Genomic DNA, 20,893 nt, shown 5'->3' with positions numbered 1-20,893 from the left:
ATGCCTGCGCATAGAATATTATTTCTGTCAACACGTGACCTAACCTATAAATACACACACAGGTGACACATATTGTCACATTGGCAACACTGCTGCTAAAAATAGTTTATGAATCAGTCCGTGCGACACCTATCTAATCTCGCATCGGTCACGAGCGTGTAATTGATAGTTTCTTCACTGTTTGCTAACGAATTCAGTCGGTAATCACAATCGCGTTGATTACACATTAGATGCCCGGGTTCGGGGCCGTTATCTTGCGTTGACATAGTCGAACAACCCTCGGATATCGTCCTTTGTCGTGTTTGCACAAAGCGTATCGACTGTTCGGCTGTCAAACGTACGTTTGTGCATTCGCACGCAGATTGCTGATGAGTGGACGCGCTTATGTTTATCAATTTCTGTTTGACGATCAATTTCAATTGCGCATGGATATATTACTGTGGTGGAAATATGAGCGTGGCGTAAATTTGATTAATGCATAATGGTTTAGGTTAGGAGGCGTTTGCACGTGGCAAAGTCTATCGCGTGACGGCATCGCGTATGAATCATTATTTTAATGACGTCAGAGGTATAGCTTTTTCTGTTGGTTTAATGCTAATAGTTGAAACAGTTTTCCATGATTAATTGTTTGAAAACAGTGTATAATTATATTTTAAAATGTTTATAGCGTGACTAGTAACGCCATCTACAAATTATAACCTCAAAATACATTTCTTTAATATGGCGATGGCAAAAATCGAAAATATTACACCTTGGCAGCGGTAGTTTTCGATAAAAGTGATCCCCAACATGTATTATTCAACATCATCCACAAAAATCTATAACTCAATGCATTATGCATTAACTATTCGTAAAGTGCGTGCAAAAAATCGCCTGCGAGAAAAGAAAAACCGGCTGGAATTCGAAATTTGAAACAAATCTCATTTTTTATCCTCATATTTCATTTCGTTTTGCAAACCCGATACAATCCGTCAGCGTCAATCTCCTTCACAAGTGCGATAACCAATTGTTTTTTCGAGCATGAAATGCACAAAACCGCAATCACGAAAACGATTCGTGATGTAACCGACAAAAGATAATATTAACACATGATTTCACACACATGAAGACAAAAAAATCTAGTAATACTAAAAACGAATGCAATTGGATAAAATGTGTTTTATTTAAATTGATTATTGTAGTGGTATTTAATTGAAACTCAATCAATTTATATTGCGAGGCGCGTTTTATCGCTGCTGGCGGCGTCGAAAAGGCGCACGATATCAACTTGTGTTTATTATTTACACGCGAATATGTGTGCGAATGCACATCGTATGCGGGGAAGCGTACTGAAAGTTATAGCGCAACCGAATCAACATCGGACGACTGAATGCAAGCATATTGGGTTGCGTTCCGCGCGCATCTCTTTTGTCTCACACAGCATACGTCGTGGTTCATTGCACTTTGTGCTCGTTTGTGACGCACCAAGTTACGTTTGATCTCCAACGGTAATAAGTATTCTCACATTTAGTATTTTTACAAAATACATTTCATATTCTACAAGAGTATTATTTCTAAATATATAGATAAAAGTAATGAATATGTATTTTTTCCGAGTCATTTCGGCCAAAAGTATTATTTGTCATTTATGTTTTTGCGCGGCGCCTCCACCATGCGATTATAATTTATGTTCGTGACCTGGTTTCATCGACTTCCGCATCGTTTGACGCTTCCGACTGGTTATTTTCTCTTCTTTTTTGGGCAACTCACTCTATACATATGTATAAGTCATATATTTCGGGTTTTGCAATCGGCATTTGTTGTGTTTTGTTTTCTTTCCACATTTCCAACGCACTCGAATATTAAATTGAGTTCATAAAATGTTTACGACTAGCCTAAAAGCCTTTGACTGGGTTTGAAGATGTCAAAATGTATTTGAAATCTGTAGCACGCATATTTCGCAGGATATACAGCATCCATGTTGCTTTTTTCCATTCAGGCAACACCAAAACGCGGAAGAAATTCTATGACATGCTTCGCTACTTAGGGGTTTTCTTTTACTTCCGGGTTTCGCTTCTTTGTGTAGGAAATTCCACAGATAGCGGTTTGCAAGATGTTTTTTTCTTGTTTGACTTGTGTTAGGCATCGCGTATTCAGTTTCATATAAAGTAAAACATATAACATCTCACATAAAGTAATTATTTTAGGTTAGAATTTTTTTCTTTAGTTTTTATTACTTAATTGTTAGTATATTTATTACAAAGCGTGTAAAAATAGAATTACGACTTATGACTCTTGTTTCTTTCTTTTTTCTTTCATTTCATTCACTTTAAGTGTATATTATCGTGTGAGTCGTGCATGCCCCACTGTTATTCCTGTAATTCATTGCCATCTACAAATTGCCTCCATTAACAAATAAATGGTTAGAATAAAGAAACATAAATAAAATAATAACACGACACACGAACTGGAAATATAAGAATATAATAGTATTGTACGCGTTTGAATTTTTTTGCAAAAGAAAAAAAGTTAAAACTAGCAAGTCATATATTGCCAGCTGTCAAAATATAAAATCATCTTAAAAGTAATTTTACGCTTCCGAAAGAAGCGCTTCTTTTATTCGTATTCATTCCATTTGTTCCGTTTGTTCAACTTTTTTCGACACACTTTCACATCTCGGCACGTTTCACCTTGTTCCGCTTTAGTTAGTTGTCGTCTTCATTTTGAGATTTTCTTTTTAAACTTCTGTGACTGTGACATAAGGGCGGCAATAATAACGGCTGTGAAATATGTGTCTTTTCAAACTGTGATCATAATAAAATAGGAACGCGGCAACCCAAATAACATCTCTTCCTCTACAAACAAAAAAAGTAAAGTTTTACATAATTTATTTTTCTGTTTAATCGAATTTTGTAGATTAGTAGTTTTTTTTTATGATTTTTTAAAGAATTTTGTAACTTTTTTTGGTTTTACATTAAATTTTTTCACAAAGAATGTGCTCGAGAAAGGTTTTCATCGCTTCTCAATATACACTTAGCCAATTCTACAATTTCTGCATGCCATTATCCCACTCTGAAACGTATCGACTTTTTCGCTTATTTCGTTTTTCTTTCTTCGCACATTTATTGCTTCGGTTTCACAGGAGTCGACAATGTTTCCGGGTTATTCGAGGTTACCTCATTGTCATTCCTTTAGAGCATTTTGAGGAAAAACGTAGATTGCCAATTTTCCACATCATTTACATCCAATACAATACAATTTTACACAAAAACAAAACAAACAAAATGTCCTTTCAAACCTACAATGTTTGAAGTAATAGTTTAATTATGAATTTTACTACTTACAAGCATTATAATCAAACTTTCTGATTACAAATCATATTAAAACACTGAAAATATCCCTACGAAACTTTTCAACGGGAAATTGAAAATTAAACGAGTATAATGAATCTGCGCAGAAGTTAACAAAGACGCCCCCTCGTGTATCGCACACACAATTTCGAAAATAACGCACGTGAAATAAAGGAAATTGAACGGAAAAGTAGGAAATAGGAAAGTAATAACGCCGCACGCAATCTAAAAGAGAGTATTAATCGACTATAGTTATATAAAGCGCCTTACGCATTTCGAAAATATTCAACTCTTTGAATCAAACAAATACAAACAAATATATTCAAAAGATAGAAAATGCACATGGAAATTTCAACATTTGTACGTTACAATGGCACAAAACTTAATAATGCGCGCATTGTCTTACATCATTGTTATTTCTAGTGAATAATTTGGCTGCCGACAATGAGAAACCGCAAGACTGTCGTTGAGAATCATGTGACACTTTGAAAACAACTTTTTGTGCACTTTTGCGCCGCACACAACGAATTTATTATACTTGCATTGTTTGCATATCTAACCTACAAACCAACGGAAACATATATACACGTTCATAGTTTAGCTCGACGGATATAAGTTGAATAAAAGTTGAAAATAATACAAACCGAACAGCAACAACACGGAGAAGTTCAGAGAAATGTTGTGCTTGGACATGAGGCTAGTGCAGCGGTTGAGAGGCGAGCGCACCGAAGACGCCGCCGCCAGGGATCGATCTAAGAGCGTGTGCGTGACCAGCTTCAGGAGTAAACCGCCGAGGGACGTAAGCGCGCTCAAGCTCTTTCATCGGCGTGCCAGCAGCGCAATGTAAGCTTTCGCAAATTGAAAACGTTTAACCGACATCACGGCACGCGTCTAGGCCATTTAGGCCACTTTTAGTAACTGCATCGTTAGCTAAACTGGATAATTATTATTTTTATAGGTTAAAAAAGTTTTATACACACTTCAATAATAATAATAATAATAATAATAATAATCACTTCTATAAAGTTTTGACAAGATAAATTTATATGCGCAGTTTGTGCAATGGTATGCAACACACGAAACATCATTTTAACAGTTTGATCAACACCAAGTCCGTGAATACATATATTAACTAATCAAATTATGCAACACACATTGCAAATAGTATAATAAATATTTTTTCATAGATCAAGTAATTTTTGTGCTTCAAATAACATGTTATAAAGTTTTGACAAGAAAAATTTTTATAAGCGCAGTTTGTGCATTGGTTATGCAACACAAAAAGTATGAAATTGACAACTTGGTCGATACCAAGCAATACTATATACAAACTAATCCAATTATATTACACTCATTGAATATTATCAATATAAAGTCATTCAGGTACAGATTAATGACTATCCCAACACGTAGACAAATTTATGCGCTGGTTGCACACGTTAGAGAGTTTGTAAATTAGCAATTACCAACTCGCTTCGTTTTCCGCCACGTCGAACACGCGCCGTTATCGCACCTGACCAGTGGCGACATCTGGCTGAGTCCTTACAGCACAACGAGCAACATAAAGCCAGCATGCGTTGTTGGTTGTTACAGTGTAAAATTGCATTCTATATCATATTGCAACAAAAAGGTGTGATAAATAAGTTCATATTACTGTGAAATAACGCCGTAGGTGCAAAATATCAGGTTATTTCTTTAATTTGCTTTTAACCCACGCGCATTGAACATTGATTTATTGATTTTTCCATTCCATTCACAACGTGGGAGGTTAACATATAAACATATTTCTATTTTCCAATTGAAAATGGATTTAAATTAAAGGCCGGAAACATATGGATGTGACAACAGTGCAATTTGGTTTAAACCGCAGTGTCATACATGCGCTGTATATTTTTTTTAAGTTTATTTTAGCTTTCGATAAAGTTCACAAGTTTTTTCTGTTTACTTTTTTCACTTCAGTTTTTACTTTCGGTGTGATACCATTTAAACTTTCGCTTTTCTGCACTTTTCGCATCTTCAATGGTAAGACACTTTTAAAACTTTCCAAATTTACTTTTTAATGAATTTTTTTGTCATTTCCAATGTTTCTCAGCCGGTGTCAAAACCTCCGGAGACTTTTACTTCCAATAAATTAACTCGTTGAACGATGAGATCTTATTTTTTATCATTTTATGAATATTCTATGCTTTCATTTTTTATTTTTGGAATCATAACTCGTGCTTTTTCTTAATTTGTTTTTTGAATGCTACTCGACAATCGTTGCAATGGCGCTTTATGCCTTAATTTAGCATTCAGCATTTTTATACATTCTGCAAATTTTATTACCTTCATAGACGCTTAAACTCTGCAAGGTAATAAACTTTTTCAGGCGTTGCTTTTTTATATATTCGAGAGTTAAAAGCGTCAGTTGTAACTTTTGCGTCTAAATGCTCGGGCTTCCACAAGTTTACCTTGCACTTTGAGTAAAAAACACAACAAATTTAATAGAATCGTAAAAATTATCAAAATCAGACATTAACAAAAAATATACTTTTTTCATAACCTAGGTGATAACCTAAAATTTTAAATTTTAAAATCAATAAAATGCACGACATTGATTTGAACCTTTAGAACTTTTGAAGAGACACTCGTCCTTTACCACCCACTCTTTAAAAGGAAGCTTTAAATATTGAATGAAAGGTTTAATAAGATGGCGAACCCACTCTCGTCGTATTGTCGTCGATATTGGCAACGTGAAAGCATGGCGATCACCCGAATGTCAATTAGGAATACTACAAAAGGCTAGAAGAGAAAGACTGACAGAAAACGAAGAAGAAAATAATGTTTTTGTCGTTTTATACCGGGTAGAACGCTGAAAATTGAGCGGATGTTGAAACACAAAAGAACGGAAATTCAGACAAATTTGACAAACATTTGGCTGTAATTGTTAAGCAAATATCTACAGCAGGTCAATATAAAGATCAATAAATTAAGTTTTTCTTTACGTCAGTGTATTGATTTTAAAGTAAACAAAGTTGCATACCTATTTTACGTAGTTTGTGACGCATATAACCGCAATCTAGAAAATTACAACAAAACAAAGTTTCTGGGCAATATTTGTCATGCTGTAACTAACAATAACTTAATCAATTATAAACTACGATTAATTTGGCCTGTCAACATGATAATCGCTACTTGCAATTGCTCTCAAATGCATCCGTGTGCGAATAGCAGCCGAACGCAATAAATCTGCGCCGGTGGCGGCAACACGTAAGCGGCATGAACTTAAACTTAATTACAACGTCGTTAAATGCCATTCGTACCTGTTTCCATTCGCATCCGACCGGGCGGTGGCAGCGTCGGCGGTAATGCAACTGAATGACGCTCGCCGCTGCTTTAGAATGCTGGAGAATGGGCTCGTAATACGTCAATTACAGTTTTCCCACTTTGAGAGTGCGTTCCGGCTCACGCTGACTTATTCGGGAAGCTTGTTGTTGAAATACATAATCAACGTAAGCTAATAAACGAAAAATAAAATAATTTTAGTTTTTATGCTAGTTTTGATAGAATTATTAGAACGTAAGATAAAAATTATATTTTTTATCTTAACCTCAATTAGAAGTCGCATACGGACGTGCCCCAGCGCTATCCGCAACAATTTTGCGCAGGAACATTGCAGGGATGCCGCAGGCCGAGATTACGATGCGGAACGACCGCTATTCATTCATGTCCACGGGATGCTCTAGCAGGATAGCTAGATGAAATGTTGAAATACATAACCACACATTTACCACCCGCACGTTTGACCATTTGCGTTCGTTTCCGGTTCTTCACACGCTCTTGAGAATTCCACTCGTACTTAAGTCATAAACTTCCAATTTTTTTCCCGTGTTTTACCGATAATTGCAAAAAATCTTTGTAGTTTATTCAAATATTCTCTCTGAAACTTTTCTTCATAACTTTTTCACTATACACGATTTAACTTTTAGTTAAGTAATCCGTTTATCATATATACTGTCATATTAGTTTTTATTCCACGTAAATAAGCACAAATTGAGATTAAAGTATAAAGTAATTATTCATTGTGATGATAGCGGTACTTAATTTCATCAATTATTTATAAGTACTGTGATAAATCACCGCGGAGCAGCGCCAGACAGAAGTTCAACGCAAATTTGCTAAAATATGAATAATAGCCAGCGCGAATGCAAATAAATTAGGCGGATAATATAATCGAGTTCACGAATGGAAACGAAGGATATTCTTTTCTTCACGGCCGCAATCGATGTGTTTGAAATCCCTGCGGTTTGTGCAAATGTCACTGAACTGCATGCGTAATTGAATCTGCGCCAAATATAGCCGAAATGTCTGAAATGCCAAAAATAATAAAAATTGATTAATCATTACGGCGTTGCGTTACGTTTACGTTCACATTGTGATATTCGTTATGCTAATGAAACACGAAAGTGAATCCGAACTGGTTACTGTCAAAATATACAGTGTGTACTAAGAATGTAAACATAAAAATATTAATAGGCAACCAACATAACATTATGTACACATGTATATCAAAGTAAACATAACCTTAAAATAATTTGATAAATAATTTTGTTTAAGAATAAAATTTTGTACACGTGGTATATTATGTGATTATAACATGGTTGACGCCAATCCTAAACATAGTAAACAAGCCGATGGTACCAGTAGACAATGCACAATATACCGGCGACACCATTAAAAACGATTTTACGGCAAAATTTATTTAACGAACATAAAATCTCCGATGGCCTGGTGTCGTCTGTCCAATGCTGGTTTGGGGTAATGTTTTTTCACGCTTTGAACTTGCTTGTTTAGACACCATTCAAACGCTTGCGTCTTAGCGAATGGATGCGGTGGCGAATTTTAGTACAAATCCTATAACACGCTAATAAATTGTAACGAAGTGTAAGCCAACTCGTTTGTGAAAGGTTAACACAAAGAGATTTTGTGATAAATTAATTATATTACACATTTACAAAAATAATTTGTTTGTTGTGCACATATTTATATTTCTATTAATATTTCTTTGTTATTGGTAAATATTTAAATTACGCGTTGATTTGATTTCGTGATTCATGGAATGTAGTAATATTAGGTTCTATTTTTAGTCAATTGTGTTTGTATTGATTACCTATAGATAGTTTTCATGTTCCCGGGAAATACCCTCAGACTACTTCCGCTAATTTGCCGTGCGATCATAATTGTGCGGTAACCTACAGATGTATATCACTATTAATCGACCATTATTACGTAACCTTAATAAGCGGCAGGTAGTTATCGCCGGCGATGTACAAAATTCGTTGCGCTCACGCGAGAAACACTCCAATAAATTTTCGCAATTAGCAAACGATCAATTTCTGTAACACTACAATCGTAAACGGAGCACTACATCTTTTTCGTGATTTTATGTGTTTTGGTTATTGGTTATTGCTTATTGCTTACACAACGTTAACAGGTGATTAATATACTCTGTAATATTGTTATTAGCTATTTATAAGTAAGAAATCCCAAATTTTTGAGGAATTATGCTGAAAAATGGTTTTTATTTGATTTTTACTGAGCTAACAAATCACTCAATATTTATTAATCTTCTATAATATAAAAATGAATAGCAAAATTGGTTTGTAAGCGCATAACTCAACAACGCTTAGACCAATTTGGCCAATTCTTTTTTTTTATGTTCGTTAAAGGTCAAGGATGATTTTTACGGCGAGAAGAATTCGAATAATTGTCGGTAAAACCCTAAATACAACCCTGTTCTATAGGATATAAGTTGGTATTGAGTACTGAGATTCAATCATTATAGTTATAGTTAAATAGTTGAATCCGAGATGGCGCGCTGAAGTGCATTATTAGCAATTCTTTATATCACGAAGTATAGATACACAGGAGACCGAACGTCATGTTAAATTAATGGTCTCGATCAAGGGAACAGAACATTCGCCAATAGATGGCGCCACTATACGTTTGTGTACTCGTTTAAATCCTTACTTTGCTATGGAAACCGCTGGAAAAAAATTCAACAGGAAACAATAATAATCACGAATTATAGAAACACAGCACGAAGTATAGGACTTATATCTGTACTTCGTGCTTTATATAATTAATTTATTTAAAATAAAATTGCAAAACATATTGATAGAATTGACACACATTATGTCTAGAACAAGAGACTAAAAACGAAATACATTTTTATTAAACACTACCGGGCCGAAATCGAGGACAAAAGCTAGTGACTCTATAAAAATAAGTTTTTGCTATACACTCAGTATATGTTTATTAATAATACAATAATTATACAACGTTTTAACATGGAATTAAATTGTTTTTTGGCCAAAAATGGTAAACTTAGTGTTTTTGAGAAGCAATTTAAGACCGTTCAATAAATTTTTGATATTCAGATAGATATTAAATCAAAAGCTACTTTAAATTGCACTTTTAAGACAGGAAATGCAATATACCACGCTTTGTCAACATGAACATCCTGTATTCCGTATCCTAACAAACTGCTACATGCTGCATTACCATAAAATGCAATAATATCAAATTTTATTCACGTGAAACTTCAATTTAAAGCAAAAAATCAATTTCCTATTCAATGAAAACCAAGTGGAGAACTCATCTACATGAAAATTTAATAACACACCTTCGTCGCACGCTGCCTGTTTATATAATAATCCTTTTTTCCACGCTCTGTTGCAGTTCAACGGCCAGCGACTTAATATCCAGACGTGGCGTCTTCTCCAGACGGTATTACGGCTCCGTGGAGCAAGTAAGTGCAAACTTCATCTTACCGGCCGCTTCCAGTCGCGCTCGGTGACTTTTTAGCAACAGCGTGATTGCCCGCATCTTCGTCTCTGCGTCTTCGCAGCACAGTCACTTTTTTAATCCTTAATCCTACAAGTAGTTAGGAGTTGCTTTCATGTTGTTTACAAGCGTCTATTTTACGCCGCTTAACTTATATACAGGGACGTTAAAATGCATGTAGGTGTGAATAAAACAAGTCGGGTTAGTTAGAGCGTTGATAACTTAGGAATGCATGGGCAGATTTTGAGGATCAATGATTTGTTGGATTTGTGTTGGTCGAAAATAGCAGAACAACTATTAAAATATGGAAAATTGTAATTTAAAGGGTGTTAAATAAGGGATGGAAGTTGGTTTTGCGTTATAGGCGCTAAAATGGATTATTTGTGGATTTTCTCAATTCTTTAATATAAAATTACGAATTGTATTGATTTTTTTAACAAGAAAAAAAAAGCGGCGGGCATAATTTATATTTTTGACAGTTTTGACAGTTACAGTTTTTGACAGTATAGGTTATGTTGAGTTTTTAGTTGTTTTCTGATCGTTTTTTGTTATTCTGATTGAATATTTCACAAATCAAACGCAGAAGTAAAATTCAATACATCAAAGTAGTTCAGAACTTAATTTCTCTTCAACTCAACTACCCGGCTTGAACTCAAACTCCAGCAAGTTGTCGTCACCGATGGCGACGGCGTCAACGTTCCGCTAATCCTAATTAACTCTGTTGACAAATATAACGCGCGCACGGAATGAGCGTTTAATCAAAGTTTTACGCTCCTTGCCTCCCGCATCATCTGCATCAGCTGCATTCCTTTACGGCTCAAGTCAGGATTGGATTTCGACGTTTCTTCACACACACTACAACTGCGTCGTAACTTTCGCGCGGTGTCGCTTTACTCCTCACATGTCTGCTCGCTAAGGTTGCATCTGAATGCAAACATGTCTCGTTAGAGTTAGCATTAATTCCAGCGACTGTCGTCATCACTAGTCTTTACGATCGACGCGCAGGAGATGAAATTCGAGCCTTTTAATCCGATTTACGCTCGAGTTTAAATTGTTTTAATTGCAGTTGCAACAGCCGCCCGAAGTCGACGGACAGGAGCACTGTCGACGCTTCCGGATTGAGAATGGCGACTCTCCGGGTGAAAAGGACGAGGTAGGTGTGAAAATTAATTAGCAAACTTGACAACTAACCAGCTAATCAACAATTATGGCATAAGAAAATGCTTTAATCTCAAAATAAAAAATAAAACTTTATTTTTAAGTAAAATTTATGGTAAAAAGTCACTGGATTGCAAGTCGGCGTAAAAAAGATTAATAATGTTTTCTTTGTTCCTTTAGTCATGCAAATGTGCCTCGGATTTTTTTTGCTCTGTGATGTAGAAAATCACGTTTACGGAGTTTTTGTAATGCAAACTTATTTGCAGTCTGCATAGCTCAGCAAAATAATACCTGTAAAGATCTAAAAATAAATTATCCCATAAGTTAAAATGTCAAATGTTAAACCTACAGAATTGCATTGTATTTATTTAGGTAATTCTAAAATTACTTTATAATTGTGTGTGATCAGTTTAATGCCCCTTAAAAATCAGACTGAGCTAAATTAAAAACAAATACAGATATCCAAGAATAGAATAGCCTGAAAAAGAAAACAATACACCTTGAGTTTCGAGCAGATTAGAACGCAGATTAAAACAAATTAAAGAAAATAGAAGCGGCAAAGCACTAAAGTAGCGAGACGAAAATAAAACGGTGATTAAAAGTAAATAATTGTCTGGCTCGACAAAAGTCTTGCAATGGACATGCAATGACGCAAAACAATCTGGATAAACTTTCGGAATAACGCGCAGGTGGAAAAGAAAGTGCTCAAGTTTGGTTAAGTGTTAGAAATGGCAAAAACACACCGTAATATACGAGAAAAGTTTCAATGCGTGTTTATGTCAATAATACAAGATTAGTAAATCTAATTATTGTTTAGTTGTTTCTTATCGAGGGCGAAAAACTTCAACAAACAAGAACAATTCAAACCATTGGTAAATTAGGGTTGTATAGGCAACCAAATAAACACAGAAATAAATTAAGCTGTTCTCTTTTATTTTCTATAGATGTTCGGGTCACCATCGACTCCGGTGTTGGAAAATCCCGAATATCAAACCCGCTGGTACTTTAAGTACTTCTTGGGCAAGCGTAAGTACAACGTAAACTAGCAAAAAACTAAAATGCAGTAAACTAAACAATGGCGACGTGTCAGCACGTCGCGTTTCTTTGCAAAACCAAATCGAAACCCGACAAGACATCGTTTGACGTTCGATCGTCGAACGGAAACTTTTACAACGCTTTTATTATTGAAAGTTTTGCGCTCTTTTTTTGGTTACATATTCTTACACACACATCGCAAAGTATTGCGAGTGCTGCAAGGGTTTTGTGCGAACTTTCGCACGGCTTCACAGGACACGACTCGTCAACTACAGAAATGTTTACTACACCTGTCAAACTCTCTTTGAAAATTTCTGGGTTTGATATATTTGTGTTAACAGGACTGTATTTAATTTTTTTTGGAAAATAAATTAATTTTTTAATTGTTTTTGTTTTAGTCCACCAAAATTACGTGGGTTTGGACGGCGAGAAAACGGCGTTCTTCCTGAGCGTTGTACTGAATGAGAACAGTAACCAGTGTGTGCCTCTGTACCGAGCGATTTTGTTCCGGAAAATGGTGAGTGGGCGCCGCCTGTTACCGCCAGATGCTATCGCAATCGCAAAATTAGTTTTCAATCATTCTACGCCGTAATTACCTTCGCATCTTTCAATTTATCTATAGCTTGAGCTTATAATTATTATAAATTTTATTTGTATGTCAAAATTCCCTTCACTTTATCACATTTCTCATATTTTTTGATGCCCCAAAGGGAATCCGGCGTAATAAACTAGAAAGAATAAGAGAAAATAGATTTATACGCACCGATAACTCTTCCCGGAGTGTTTTTGGATTCCCACGAATATTACACTTGGCCTTTTTCCGTATTTCCACGCGTAAAACGTGTTTTTCTTTTACCTTTTACACTTTTTGCCATTGTTTTTTGGTTCAACTTGAATCTAATCCATGTACACTGTTTATTTTATCGTTTTTCGTTAACAAAAACAACTTCCATCTAGAAATCTAAACAAAAAAAACTTGTAGATTTATTGAGCAAACGCTTCATGTTTTTTATGCAACAATAAAAAAAGATTGAAGTGTTGGAGTGTCTGACGGATTAGAACGTTGCACATTTATACGTTTAGAGACAGAAACATACCCAGAAGAAGAAAAAAACCTGCAACGTTTTCATTTTGCGTTCGCTTTCGTTTTTACTGTTCGCAGGGAGCGCAAAAAATTTCGTTGCCTTATGTACAAAACAAACTACTCACGGTGAAGCAGATCCTATCGAACTTCCCCAACATGGAGCGGCTGGAAAAGAACCCCAAGGAGATCTTCTCGCCGGACATCCAGAAAGATTTATTACTGCTCGAGGAGCAGGAGGGCTCCGTCAATTTTAAATTCGGCGTCATCTACATGAAGCACGGCCAGACAACAGACGATGAAATTTTAAGCAATGGTAAAACGCCCATTCATAATTTTCATAATTTTATTTTCTTACCTTACGCTTGATTGCGAAATTAAATTAACGCTTGTTTGGACTAAACTCGCAATTAAGACACGCTTTGTTCGCAGAGTTCGGGAGTGAGTCATTCAGCACGTTCCTATCGCTTCTGGGCGAGACCATTCGGCTGAAGAATTGGGACAAGTATCGCGGAGGGTTGGACATCAAAGGTGACGCATACCAAAACAATACCTATACGAAAATATTTCAATTATTAAATTTATTCAGGTGACATGACAGGAAGGTATTCAGTGTATACGATATACGAAGGGCACGAGATCATGTTCCACGTCTCGACGTTGCTGCCCTATTCGCGGGACAATCGCCAGCAGGTGGAGCGTAAACGACACATCGGCAACGACATTGTAAACATTGTGTTTGTCGACTGCTCGGAGGACAACGATGTAGACGCGCATGGAGTATTCAACCCAACATGCATCAAATCACAATTTACTCGTATCCTTTTTATACAGGTTGATACTTAATACTTAATAATATTGACAGGGTTAATTTCATTTTCCTTGACGCGTAAACAATTAGATGTCTTTGCTGTTGTGAGTGTGGATGCGCAGAGGCGTTATCGCTTGTCGGTGTTCTCTGATGAAGCAGTACCACTTTTTGGACCATCTCTGCCCTGCCCGCCTGTTTTTGAAGACGCCGAACTCTTTAGGGACTTTCTTCTTGTGAAGTTGATTAATGGAGAGAAGGCAACTTTTGAAACACCAACGTTTGCTCGGAAGCGTGAACGCACTCTTGATATGCTTATCAAGGACCTTTACAGTGAACACATGACCGATCAACGCATGGTAACTTAAAATTAATATAAACTGGTTAGAAATGAGGATAATTATTTTTATTTTGTTATGTTTTTAGACAATGTTGAATCGTCGTGCGTTTTCTGATGTTTTGGCTGAAACACCAAGGCATTCCCGCCTCAAGGAGGATTCTCGTCAGATCGAGTTTGTTCGTATTGGGCAGGCTCTGAAGTTAGAGGCGATCGTGCGTGGTGATGCACCAACGAGTCTGGCGTCGGCTGGTGCCGCAGGCACAGTGTTCAAACGTTCTCCGTGGGAAGCCAATTGTTTTTACCCTGTTTTTCCAGCGAGTACCATTTTGGCAGCGGACTCCTGGGGCGATAACCGGTTGGTCATCGCTACTGATGATGGCGTCTATGTTGTAGAAGGTAACAATAGTAAAATCTCTTTTTTTTAATATAGTCTGAAATGTCTTGTTGTAGATGGTAATACCCATCGGCTGCTCATCGACAAAACCTTACAAGTGCGACAAGTGAGCGTCGTCGAACCGCACGGGATTTTATTGCTGCGGGCGGGGGCGTCTAATCGTGAAGGCAAGATTTATGTGTTTCGCCTCTCGCAGTTGGAGCTGATAACCGAGCCAAAGACCCGCATGGACCTGAAAGAGCATCGGCTGGAACGCACACGTGGCACTCATCTCTACGCGTTGTCAAGAACTGGCGGGTCGAGATTAAGGATGTGTGTTGCCATCGGTCGTAGACTCACCATGTTTCAATGGAAGCATTCAGCTGCATGGACGGCGTGGTGTCCCTCGAGTGATACCGACACCGTTGAGGGATTCACCTTTTTATGGGTACTTACAATTATAACCTTAAAAACATGATTATATATATATACTATGCTTATATATTTGAAGGAGATAACACTCAACGAGAACCCAAGCATAATGACGATATTGGAGAGCGGTTGGAGTCCCATCTCACCAACACATTCAGATATATTAGTCTGTGTTGGATACAAGCATCATTGGGATATTGTAAATGGACGATCCGGACAGGTGCAGTATTTGCACACGGTGAAGGGCGACCGACCGCATTTGGTCACCGCGCTGGACATCTACGAGGACCAAGAGGTCCAATTACTACTGTGTCACAATCGTATGTAACAAGCACGCTTACAATTCGATATTGTTACATGGGATGTTTTGTTACAGACACGTGTCATTTTCAAAAGTTGCATGACGAAGGCACTGCAAATGGCAGCAATGGTACCAACGGAAGCAACGAACATGACTTTCATTGGAATTTTGTTCCTTCTGATATTGGTAGTTAATATTCTTTATTTTACTATAATTATTGAATATTAATTTGTTAAATTTATATTTAGTGTGTGCATTTCCGTACGTTATTGGTTTCACCAATAATTTAATGGAGATCCGTCTGATTGTCAATGGTAATTTGGTGCATACAATGACAATGCCCAAGCTGCATCTGATTGCGTCGAAAAACGACATTTATTTTGCGACCACAGCGCCGGAGTTTTTCCCAACGCGGAATGATCGTTTGCTATTAGATACGAAAGTCAACGAAAAACCCTCGCCACCATCAAGTCCCAACGGTAATTAGTTAACGATTATGCTCTATATACATAGTACTAACACCATTGACGGATTTTAGTATCACCGGAAGCACGTCCATTGCGTATTTATCGCATTCCGCTGCACGCGTTAAACCGCAACGCCAACCATGAGCCGCATCAAGCGGCACAAACTCATCATCACTGCGTCAACGAATCGCCAACATCAGGCTGGAAATCAAAGTCCACCTGTCTCACCATCCCCGAACAGCCAAGGGTGTCACGTAGTGCCACCAGTTCGCCCATTCCCAATAAGGGCAAAATGTCGGCGCAAGTCAAATGAATCATTGAATTTACTTAATACACAACACCTTAGATTTTCTATCTTCGTATTCAAGTATGCAATGTATCAAAGTAAAATAATCTTAGTGATAAAATTTAAAAAAACGACCATAATATAAAGCAAGTGTGTAATATTAATAAGAATCTATATTTTGGAGCTTGAAATGCAGGCATGGATGCTCAAATGATTAATTCATCAATTATATTCTAGTCATCTATTATTTCTCTTGGAGTATTTGTCTGTGGGTTGACATTTGACATTTGCGGGTTGTGAATTTGTGATTTATCTCGAATTTAAGAAATATCGCCGCTGCCAACTTGCATCATGCCAACAACCATTCTGTCACTTAAAACTACCGTAGACTTTTACGTTAAAACATATTATCTCTACAGAGTAAAAATAAAATATATCTATACAGTAATATACAAAGAAAGTATATTGGAGAATATAATCCAATGGTTGATACGTTGTCAAATTTTATAATGTAATCTAACTTGCATTTAAATCATCATAATTCTTTGTATCTACAACTATGAAACTTGTTCTATGAAGTGACGATTGACTATATGATAAATATATTCTATAAAAGTCTATAAATTATTAATCATACAATAACACGTATAGAAATTAATTGATAGATGCTAACGTGGACAATTGAACGGAATGATAAGCAAAAATAATTTATTGCATCCCAACAGGGAGATTTGTAGTAACAAATAAGAAACATGATTTGGTCAAGATGTTTACGTGGCCTACAATTGTAATTTTGTCTTAATTACAGAAAAAAAATTTAATTTTTGAACAAAAAACTAATTTATTACATTTTAGTTATTTTGTTTGCAGCTATTACATTTAATTACCGTGTTTTGTATAATAGAGATAAAAATAAGATATTAAGCTAAATATTAAGATTAAAAATAATAACTATATATTTGACTGATGTATATAACATAACTAAATTTCATTGTGCTCTGCAAAATTCAAACTAATTGTAGATAGATGCACACATATTCTGTTATCAATTAATTTCACGATTTAATGAATGTCAAAATTAGAATCTAGTGTTTTCTATGATGAAAAATGCAAGCAATCTTCATTCATTCTCTTCGATCACTGATTTCACTGACATGTACAGAGCTTTTCAACATAACATACATTTTTATATTATATGTGTATCAATATATATTTTATTTATTAGAAATAAATTACATAAGGTCGTTCGGTAACAATTTCGGATTGATACGGGTCATAACTGCTACAACTACAAAAACACAAACAAAGAATCTCTATAAATATAAATATTACATAGATTAAAATAAAATACATATTGACGTGTTATGATATATGCATATTACCATTTACAATATGGCGTGTTACACAGAAATTTGTTAGAATCTATACAGAACATATACTCAACCAAGCAAACAAAACTTCTATCAAAGAAAATTTCGAAAGAACCTGTTACTGTTACTTCCCTCATACAGATATATATATCAGAAACATGTACCCGATATTGTTCTAACATACATTATATATAAATCAGTGTAACTAACAACTAACATGATGATTGTTCACTAAATATCAACATTGTCTTTCTCTGTGTGTAATTAATCAGATAACTGTGTGGAAAATACAATAATGCAACAACTGTAAACATCCAAATGCATTTTAAGCACTGCAAGATGAAACAATTTAAGATATAATAACGATTGAGAATTGTGTGTGACTTTAAGCATATTAAAAATTAATCATGCACCAATACAGGAATAGAAATCATGCAAGATTATGTGACTATGTCACAAATTGAGGGCAAGAGAAAAATGTACATTACAGCATAAGAAAATCTATGAGAATAAAGTATTGCATCTGTATATTTCTTCGTATTTTTATATTGCATCCCTGTAAATGTTCAACTTCCGGTTTAAAATGGTGTCTCATTCAAAACTTTTAAACAAAACTCATCAAAGCAATTATTACGAAAGAAAGTATGTATGAATAACGTGTGTGAAATGTTTTGTGTATGAAAGCGAGACTTTTATCTCTGTTTACGTCCAAAATCACATAAACAGATTAAAGTTGTGAAACCACAAAAATGCCGACAGGACGGCCATTGGTCAAACATTTAATCAGCTGAGAAACGCGCAGTGCGCAGTAGCATTCTGTTCATATTCTGTTCGTCGTTGCGTTGTATTTTGTTGTGCGAGTCGCCGGTGGCCGGCGAAGTATATCATAAACAACGCTACAGAGCGTCTCGACCGTAAACATTATACGACGGACTTATCAAAGACCATTCCGAAAATAGTAGTCGGTCGGTGATAATTATCGGTAGAGGTCAAATGATTCAGTTGTTCGCATTGTGCTCGCATTGATCCGAACCTCGGTAGTCTCGCAAACGCGCTCGCTACACGCAGAGCGCAGTTGGCCGTCGTTCAACATGTTGAAAATCGCTCTAATATTGTCGCTGTGCGCGATTACATTCGCCGCAAACAATGGATTACAGAGGTGCGAATGATATTCACACATAAATCGCAATCTAATTATGTTATTTCTTGTTTAGGGTGCCTGTGTATAAATGCAAGTCTGCAAAACGCACATTGCAAGAGGTTGGAACTAATCTCAATCAGATGCGGATGAGATTCGGTACTGGTGGACCCGAGCCAGAACCATTGTCAAACTACATGGATGTAAGTTTAATTATAATCTGTTATAAGTACATTTTTTTATGTTTTACACAATATTTCATAACTGTTTAATAGGCTCAATACTATGGACCCATCAGTATTGGTACCCCACCTCAATCTTTCAAAGTAGTCTTTGACACTGGTTCCTCTAATCTGTGGGTACCATCCAAAAAGTGCAGCTGGACAAATGTTGCTTGTCTGCTTCACAATAAATATGATGCAACCAAATCAAGCTCTTACAAGAAGAATGGCACAGCATTTGCCATCCAATATGGATCTGGTAGCTTGAGTGGATTCTTGTCAACAGATATGGTTTCTGTGAGTTTCTTTTTAACTATCAACCTGATTTTCATGCTATAATTGTTGCTATGTGTGTTTTTCCATAAATAGTTTGAAGGAATTTAAGCCTTGAAAGTATAAAGTGACATTTATTGCTTTTCAATTTTTTAAAGTGTAAACTTGATTATTAAGGTTTTTATTGTTGTTTTTAGATGGGTGGTATGAATATACAAGATCAAACATTCGCGGAAGCCACCAATGAACCCGGAATGGCTTTTGTCGCTGCTAAATTTGACGGAATTTTGGGAATGGCCTACAGTCGCATTTCCGTTGATGGTGTCCCCACTGTGATTGACAATATGCTTGCACAAGGTTTAATCAATCAACCCGTGTTTTCCTTCTACCTTAACAGGTAAAAAAAAAACTATTTTATTTAAATATTTATTTAATATAATTTTGTGTATTTAGGGATCCTAATGCAGCTGCCGGTGGAGAAATCATTTTCGGTGGTTCCGATCCCGATCACTACAAAGGTGACTTCACTTACTTGACGGTGGATCGTCAAGCATACTGGCAATTCCGTATGGATAGCGTGAATGTAAACGGACAGACATTCTGTGCTAATGGTTGTGAGGCTATCGCTGATACTGGCACCAGTCTAATCGCCGGTCCAGTTGAAGAAGTCAACAAAATCAATCAATTAATCGGTGGAACTGCTGTTGCCGGTGGTGAATATTTGGTGGATTGTTCACTTATTCCTAAACTGCCAAAGATTGACTTCAATCTTGGTGGTAAAACTTTCTCTTTGGAAGGAACTGATTATGTTTTGCGCGTAAGTCCTTTTTAAATAATTTTTTAAAATTAAATCGATTAATAATTTAAAATTTATGTAGGTTTCTGCAATGGGTAAGAATCTCTGTATTTCTGGATTCATGGGTATGGATATTCCCCCTCCAAACGGCCCTCTATGGATTCTGGGAGATGTTTTCATCGGGCGTTATTATACTGAGTTTGATTTCGGCAATAATCGTGTTGGGTTCGCTGAAGCCGCTTAATTTCTCTTAAAAGTTTGTGTGATTATTGTTTTAGACTGCATTGATATTTTTCTATTTCTTAGAGTATTGTGAATTGCACGAGTTATGTGCTGAGATGCTAAAAAATTTGTAATTAATAGTTGTTCAGACCAAAAAATGTTGTAAGTTCTTTGCTAATACGTATACTCAAGTAGTTTTTAACCAAAGCAATGACAGTGAATAACTTTCTCAGATTCGTATAGTGATGGAGGGACTATGAACAATAAATACATGTATTTCAATTAAATTTCTGTCTATTTTGACAAGTGTTATAACAAACTTCACGAACTTCTAGATTATTTTTTAGGTGGATTATTAACATTCCTAATTTACTTCTTGAAGTGTTGTAATGTAAAAACATTGAATTAATTTGCATATTATAGCAACTTGGCTATCCT

At 36.0% G+C, this 20,893-nt stretch overlaps 2 protein-coding genes across 5 annotated transcripts in view; both read left to right on the top strand.

The window, feature by feature from the left end:
* Positions 1–18,333, top strand: part of LOC135800171 (GTPase-activating Rap/Ran-GAP domain-like protein 3) — a 47,633-nt gene extending 29,300 nt beyond the window's left edge. For 3 of the 4 annotated variants that reach the window (XM_065313318.1, XM_065313319.1, XM_065313320.1), the window contains 14 exons: positions 10,050–10,119; positions 11,221–11,307; positions 12,257–12,338; positions 12,746–12,864; positions 13,510–13,744; positions 13,861–13,959; positions 14,018–14,245; positions 14,330–14,595; positions 14,663–14,972; positions 15,027–15,397; positions 15,461–15,701; positions 15,758–15,868; positions 15,931–16,161; positions 16,221–18,333. In XM_065313318.1, coding sequence (XP_065169390.1) covers positions 10,050–10,119; positions 11,221–11,307; positions 12,257–12,338; positions 12,746–12,864; positions 13,510–13,744; positions 13,861–13,959; positions 14,018–14,245; positions 14,330–14,595; positions 14,663–14,972; positions 15,027–15,397; positions 15,461–15,701; positions 15,758–15,868; positions 15,931–16,161; positions 16,221–16,462 — 2,692 coding nt within the window. In that variant the 3' untranslated portion in view covers positions 16,463–18,333. Of the gene's footprint in view, positions 1–3,752; positions 4,173–10,049; positions 10,120–11,220; positions 11,308–12,256; positions 12,339–12,745; positions 12,865–13,509; positions 13,745–13,860; positions 13,960–14,017; positions 14,246–14,329; positions 14,596–14,662; positions 14,973–15,026; positions 15,398–15,460; positions 15,702–15,757; positions 15,869–15,930; positions 16,162–16,220 lie in introns of all 4 variants that reach the window. The other variant, XM_065313317.1, reaches the window with a different exon arrangement.
* A 321-nt stretch (positions 18,334–18,654) lies between these two features.
* On the top strand, positions 18,655–20,742 carry cathD (cathepsin D). Its single transcript, XM_065313321.1, has 6 exons — positions 18,655–18,964; positions 19,020–19,146; positions 19,219–19,461; positions 19,635–19,834; positions 19,891–20,254; positions 20,316–20,742. The coding sequence occupies exons 1-6, from the start codon at positions 18,897–18,899 to the stop codon at positions 20,475–20,477; spliced, it is 1,164 nt and encodes a 387-aa protein (XP_065169393.1). The 5' UTR covers positions 18,655–18,896; the 3' UTR covers positions 20,478–20,742.
* Positions 20,743–20,893: the final 151 nt, after the last annotated feature.

Source organism: Atheta coriaria, unplaced genomic scaffold (assembly GCF_025399875.1).
Source record: "Atheta coriaria isolate IRGN ID8LTWV9N9 unplaced genomic scaffold, Caltech_Dcor_3.1 hic_scaffold_10_pilon, whole genome shotgun sequence".
NCBI classification, from domain to species: Eukaryota; Metazoa; Arthropoda; class Insecta; order Coleoptera; family Staphylinidae; genus Dalotia; species Dalotia coriaria.
The sequence above is the reverse complement of the archived record's forward strand: the minus strand, read 5'-3'. Positions and strand labels throughout refer to the sequence as shown.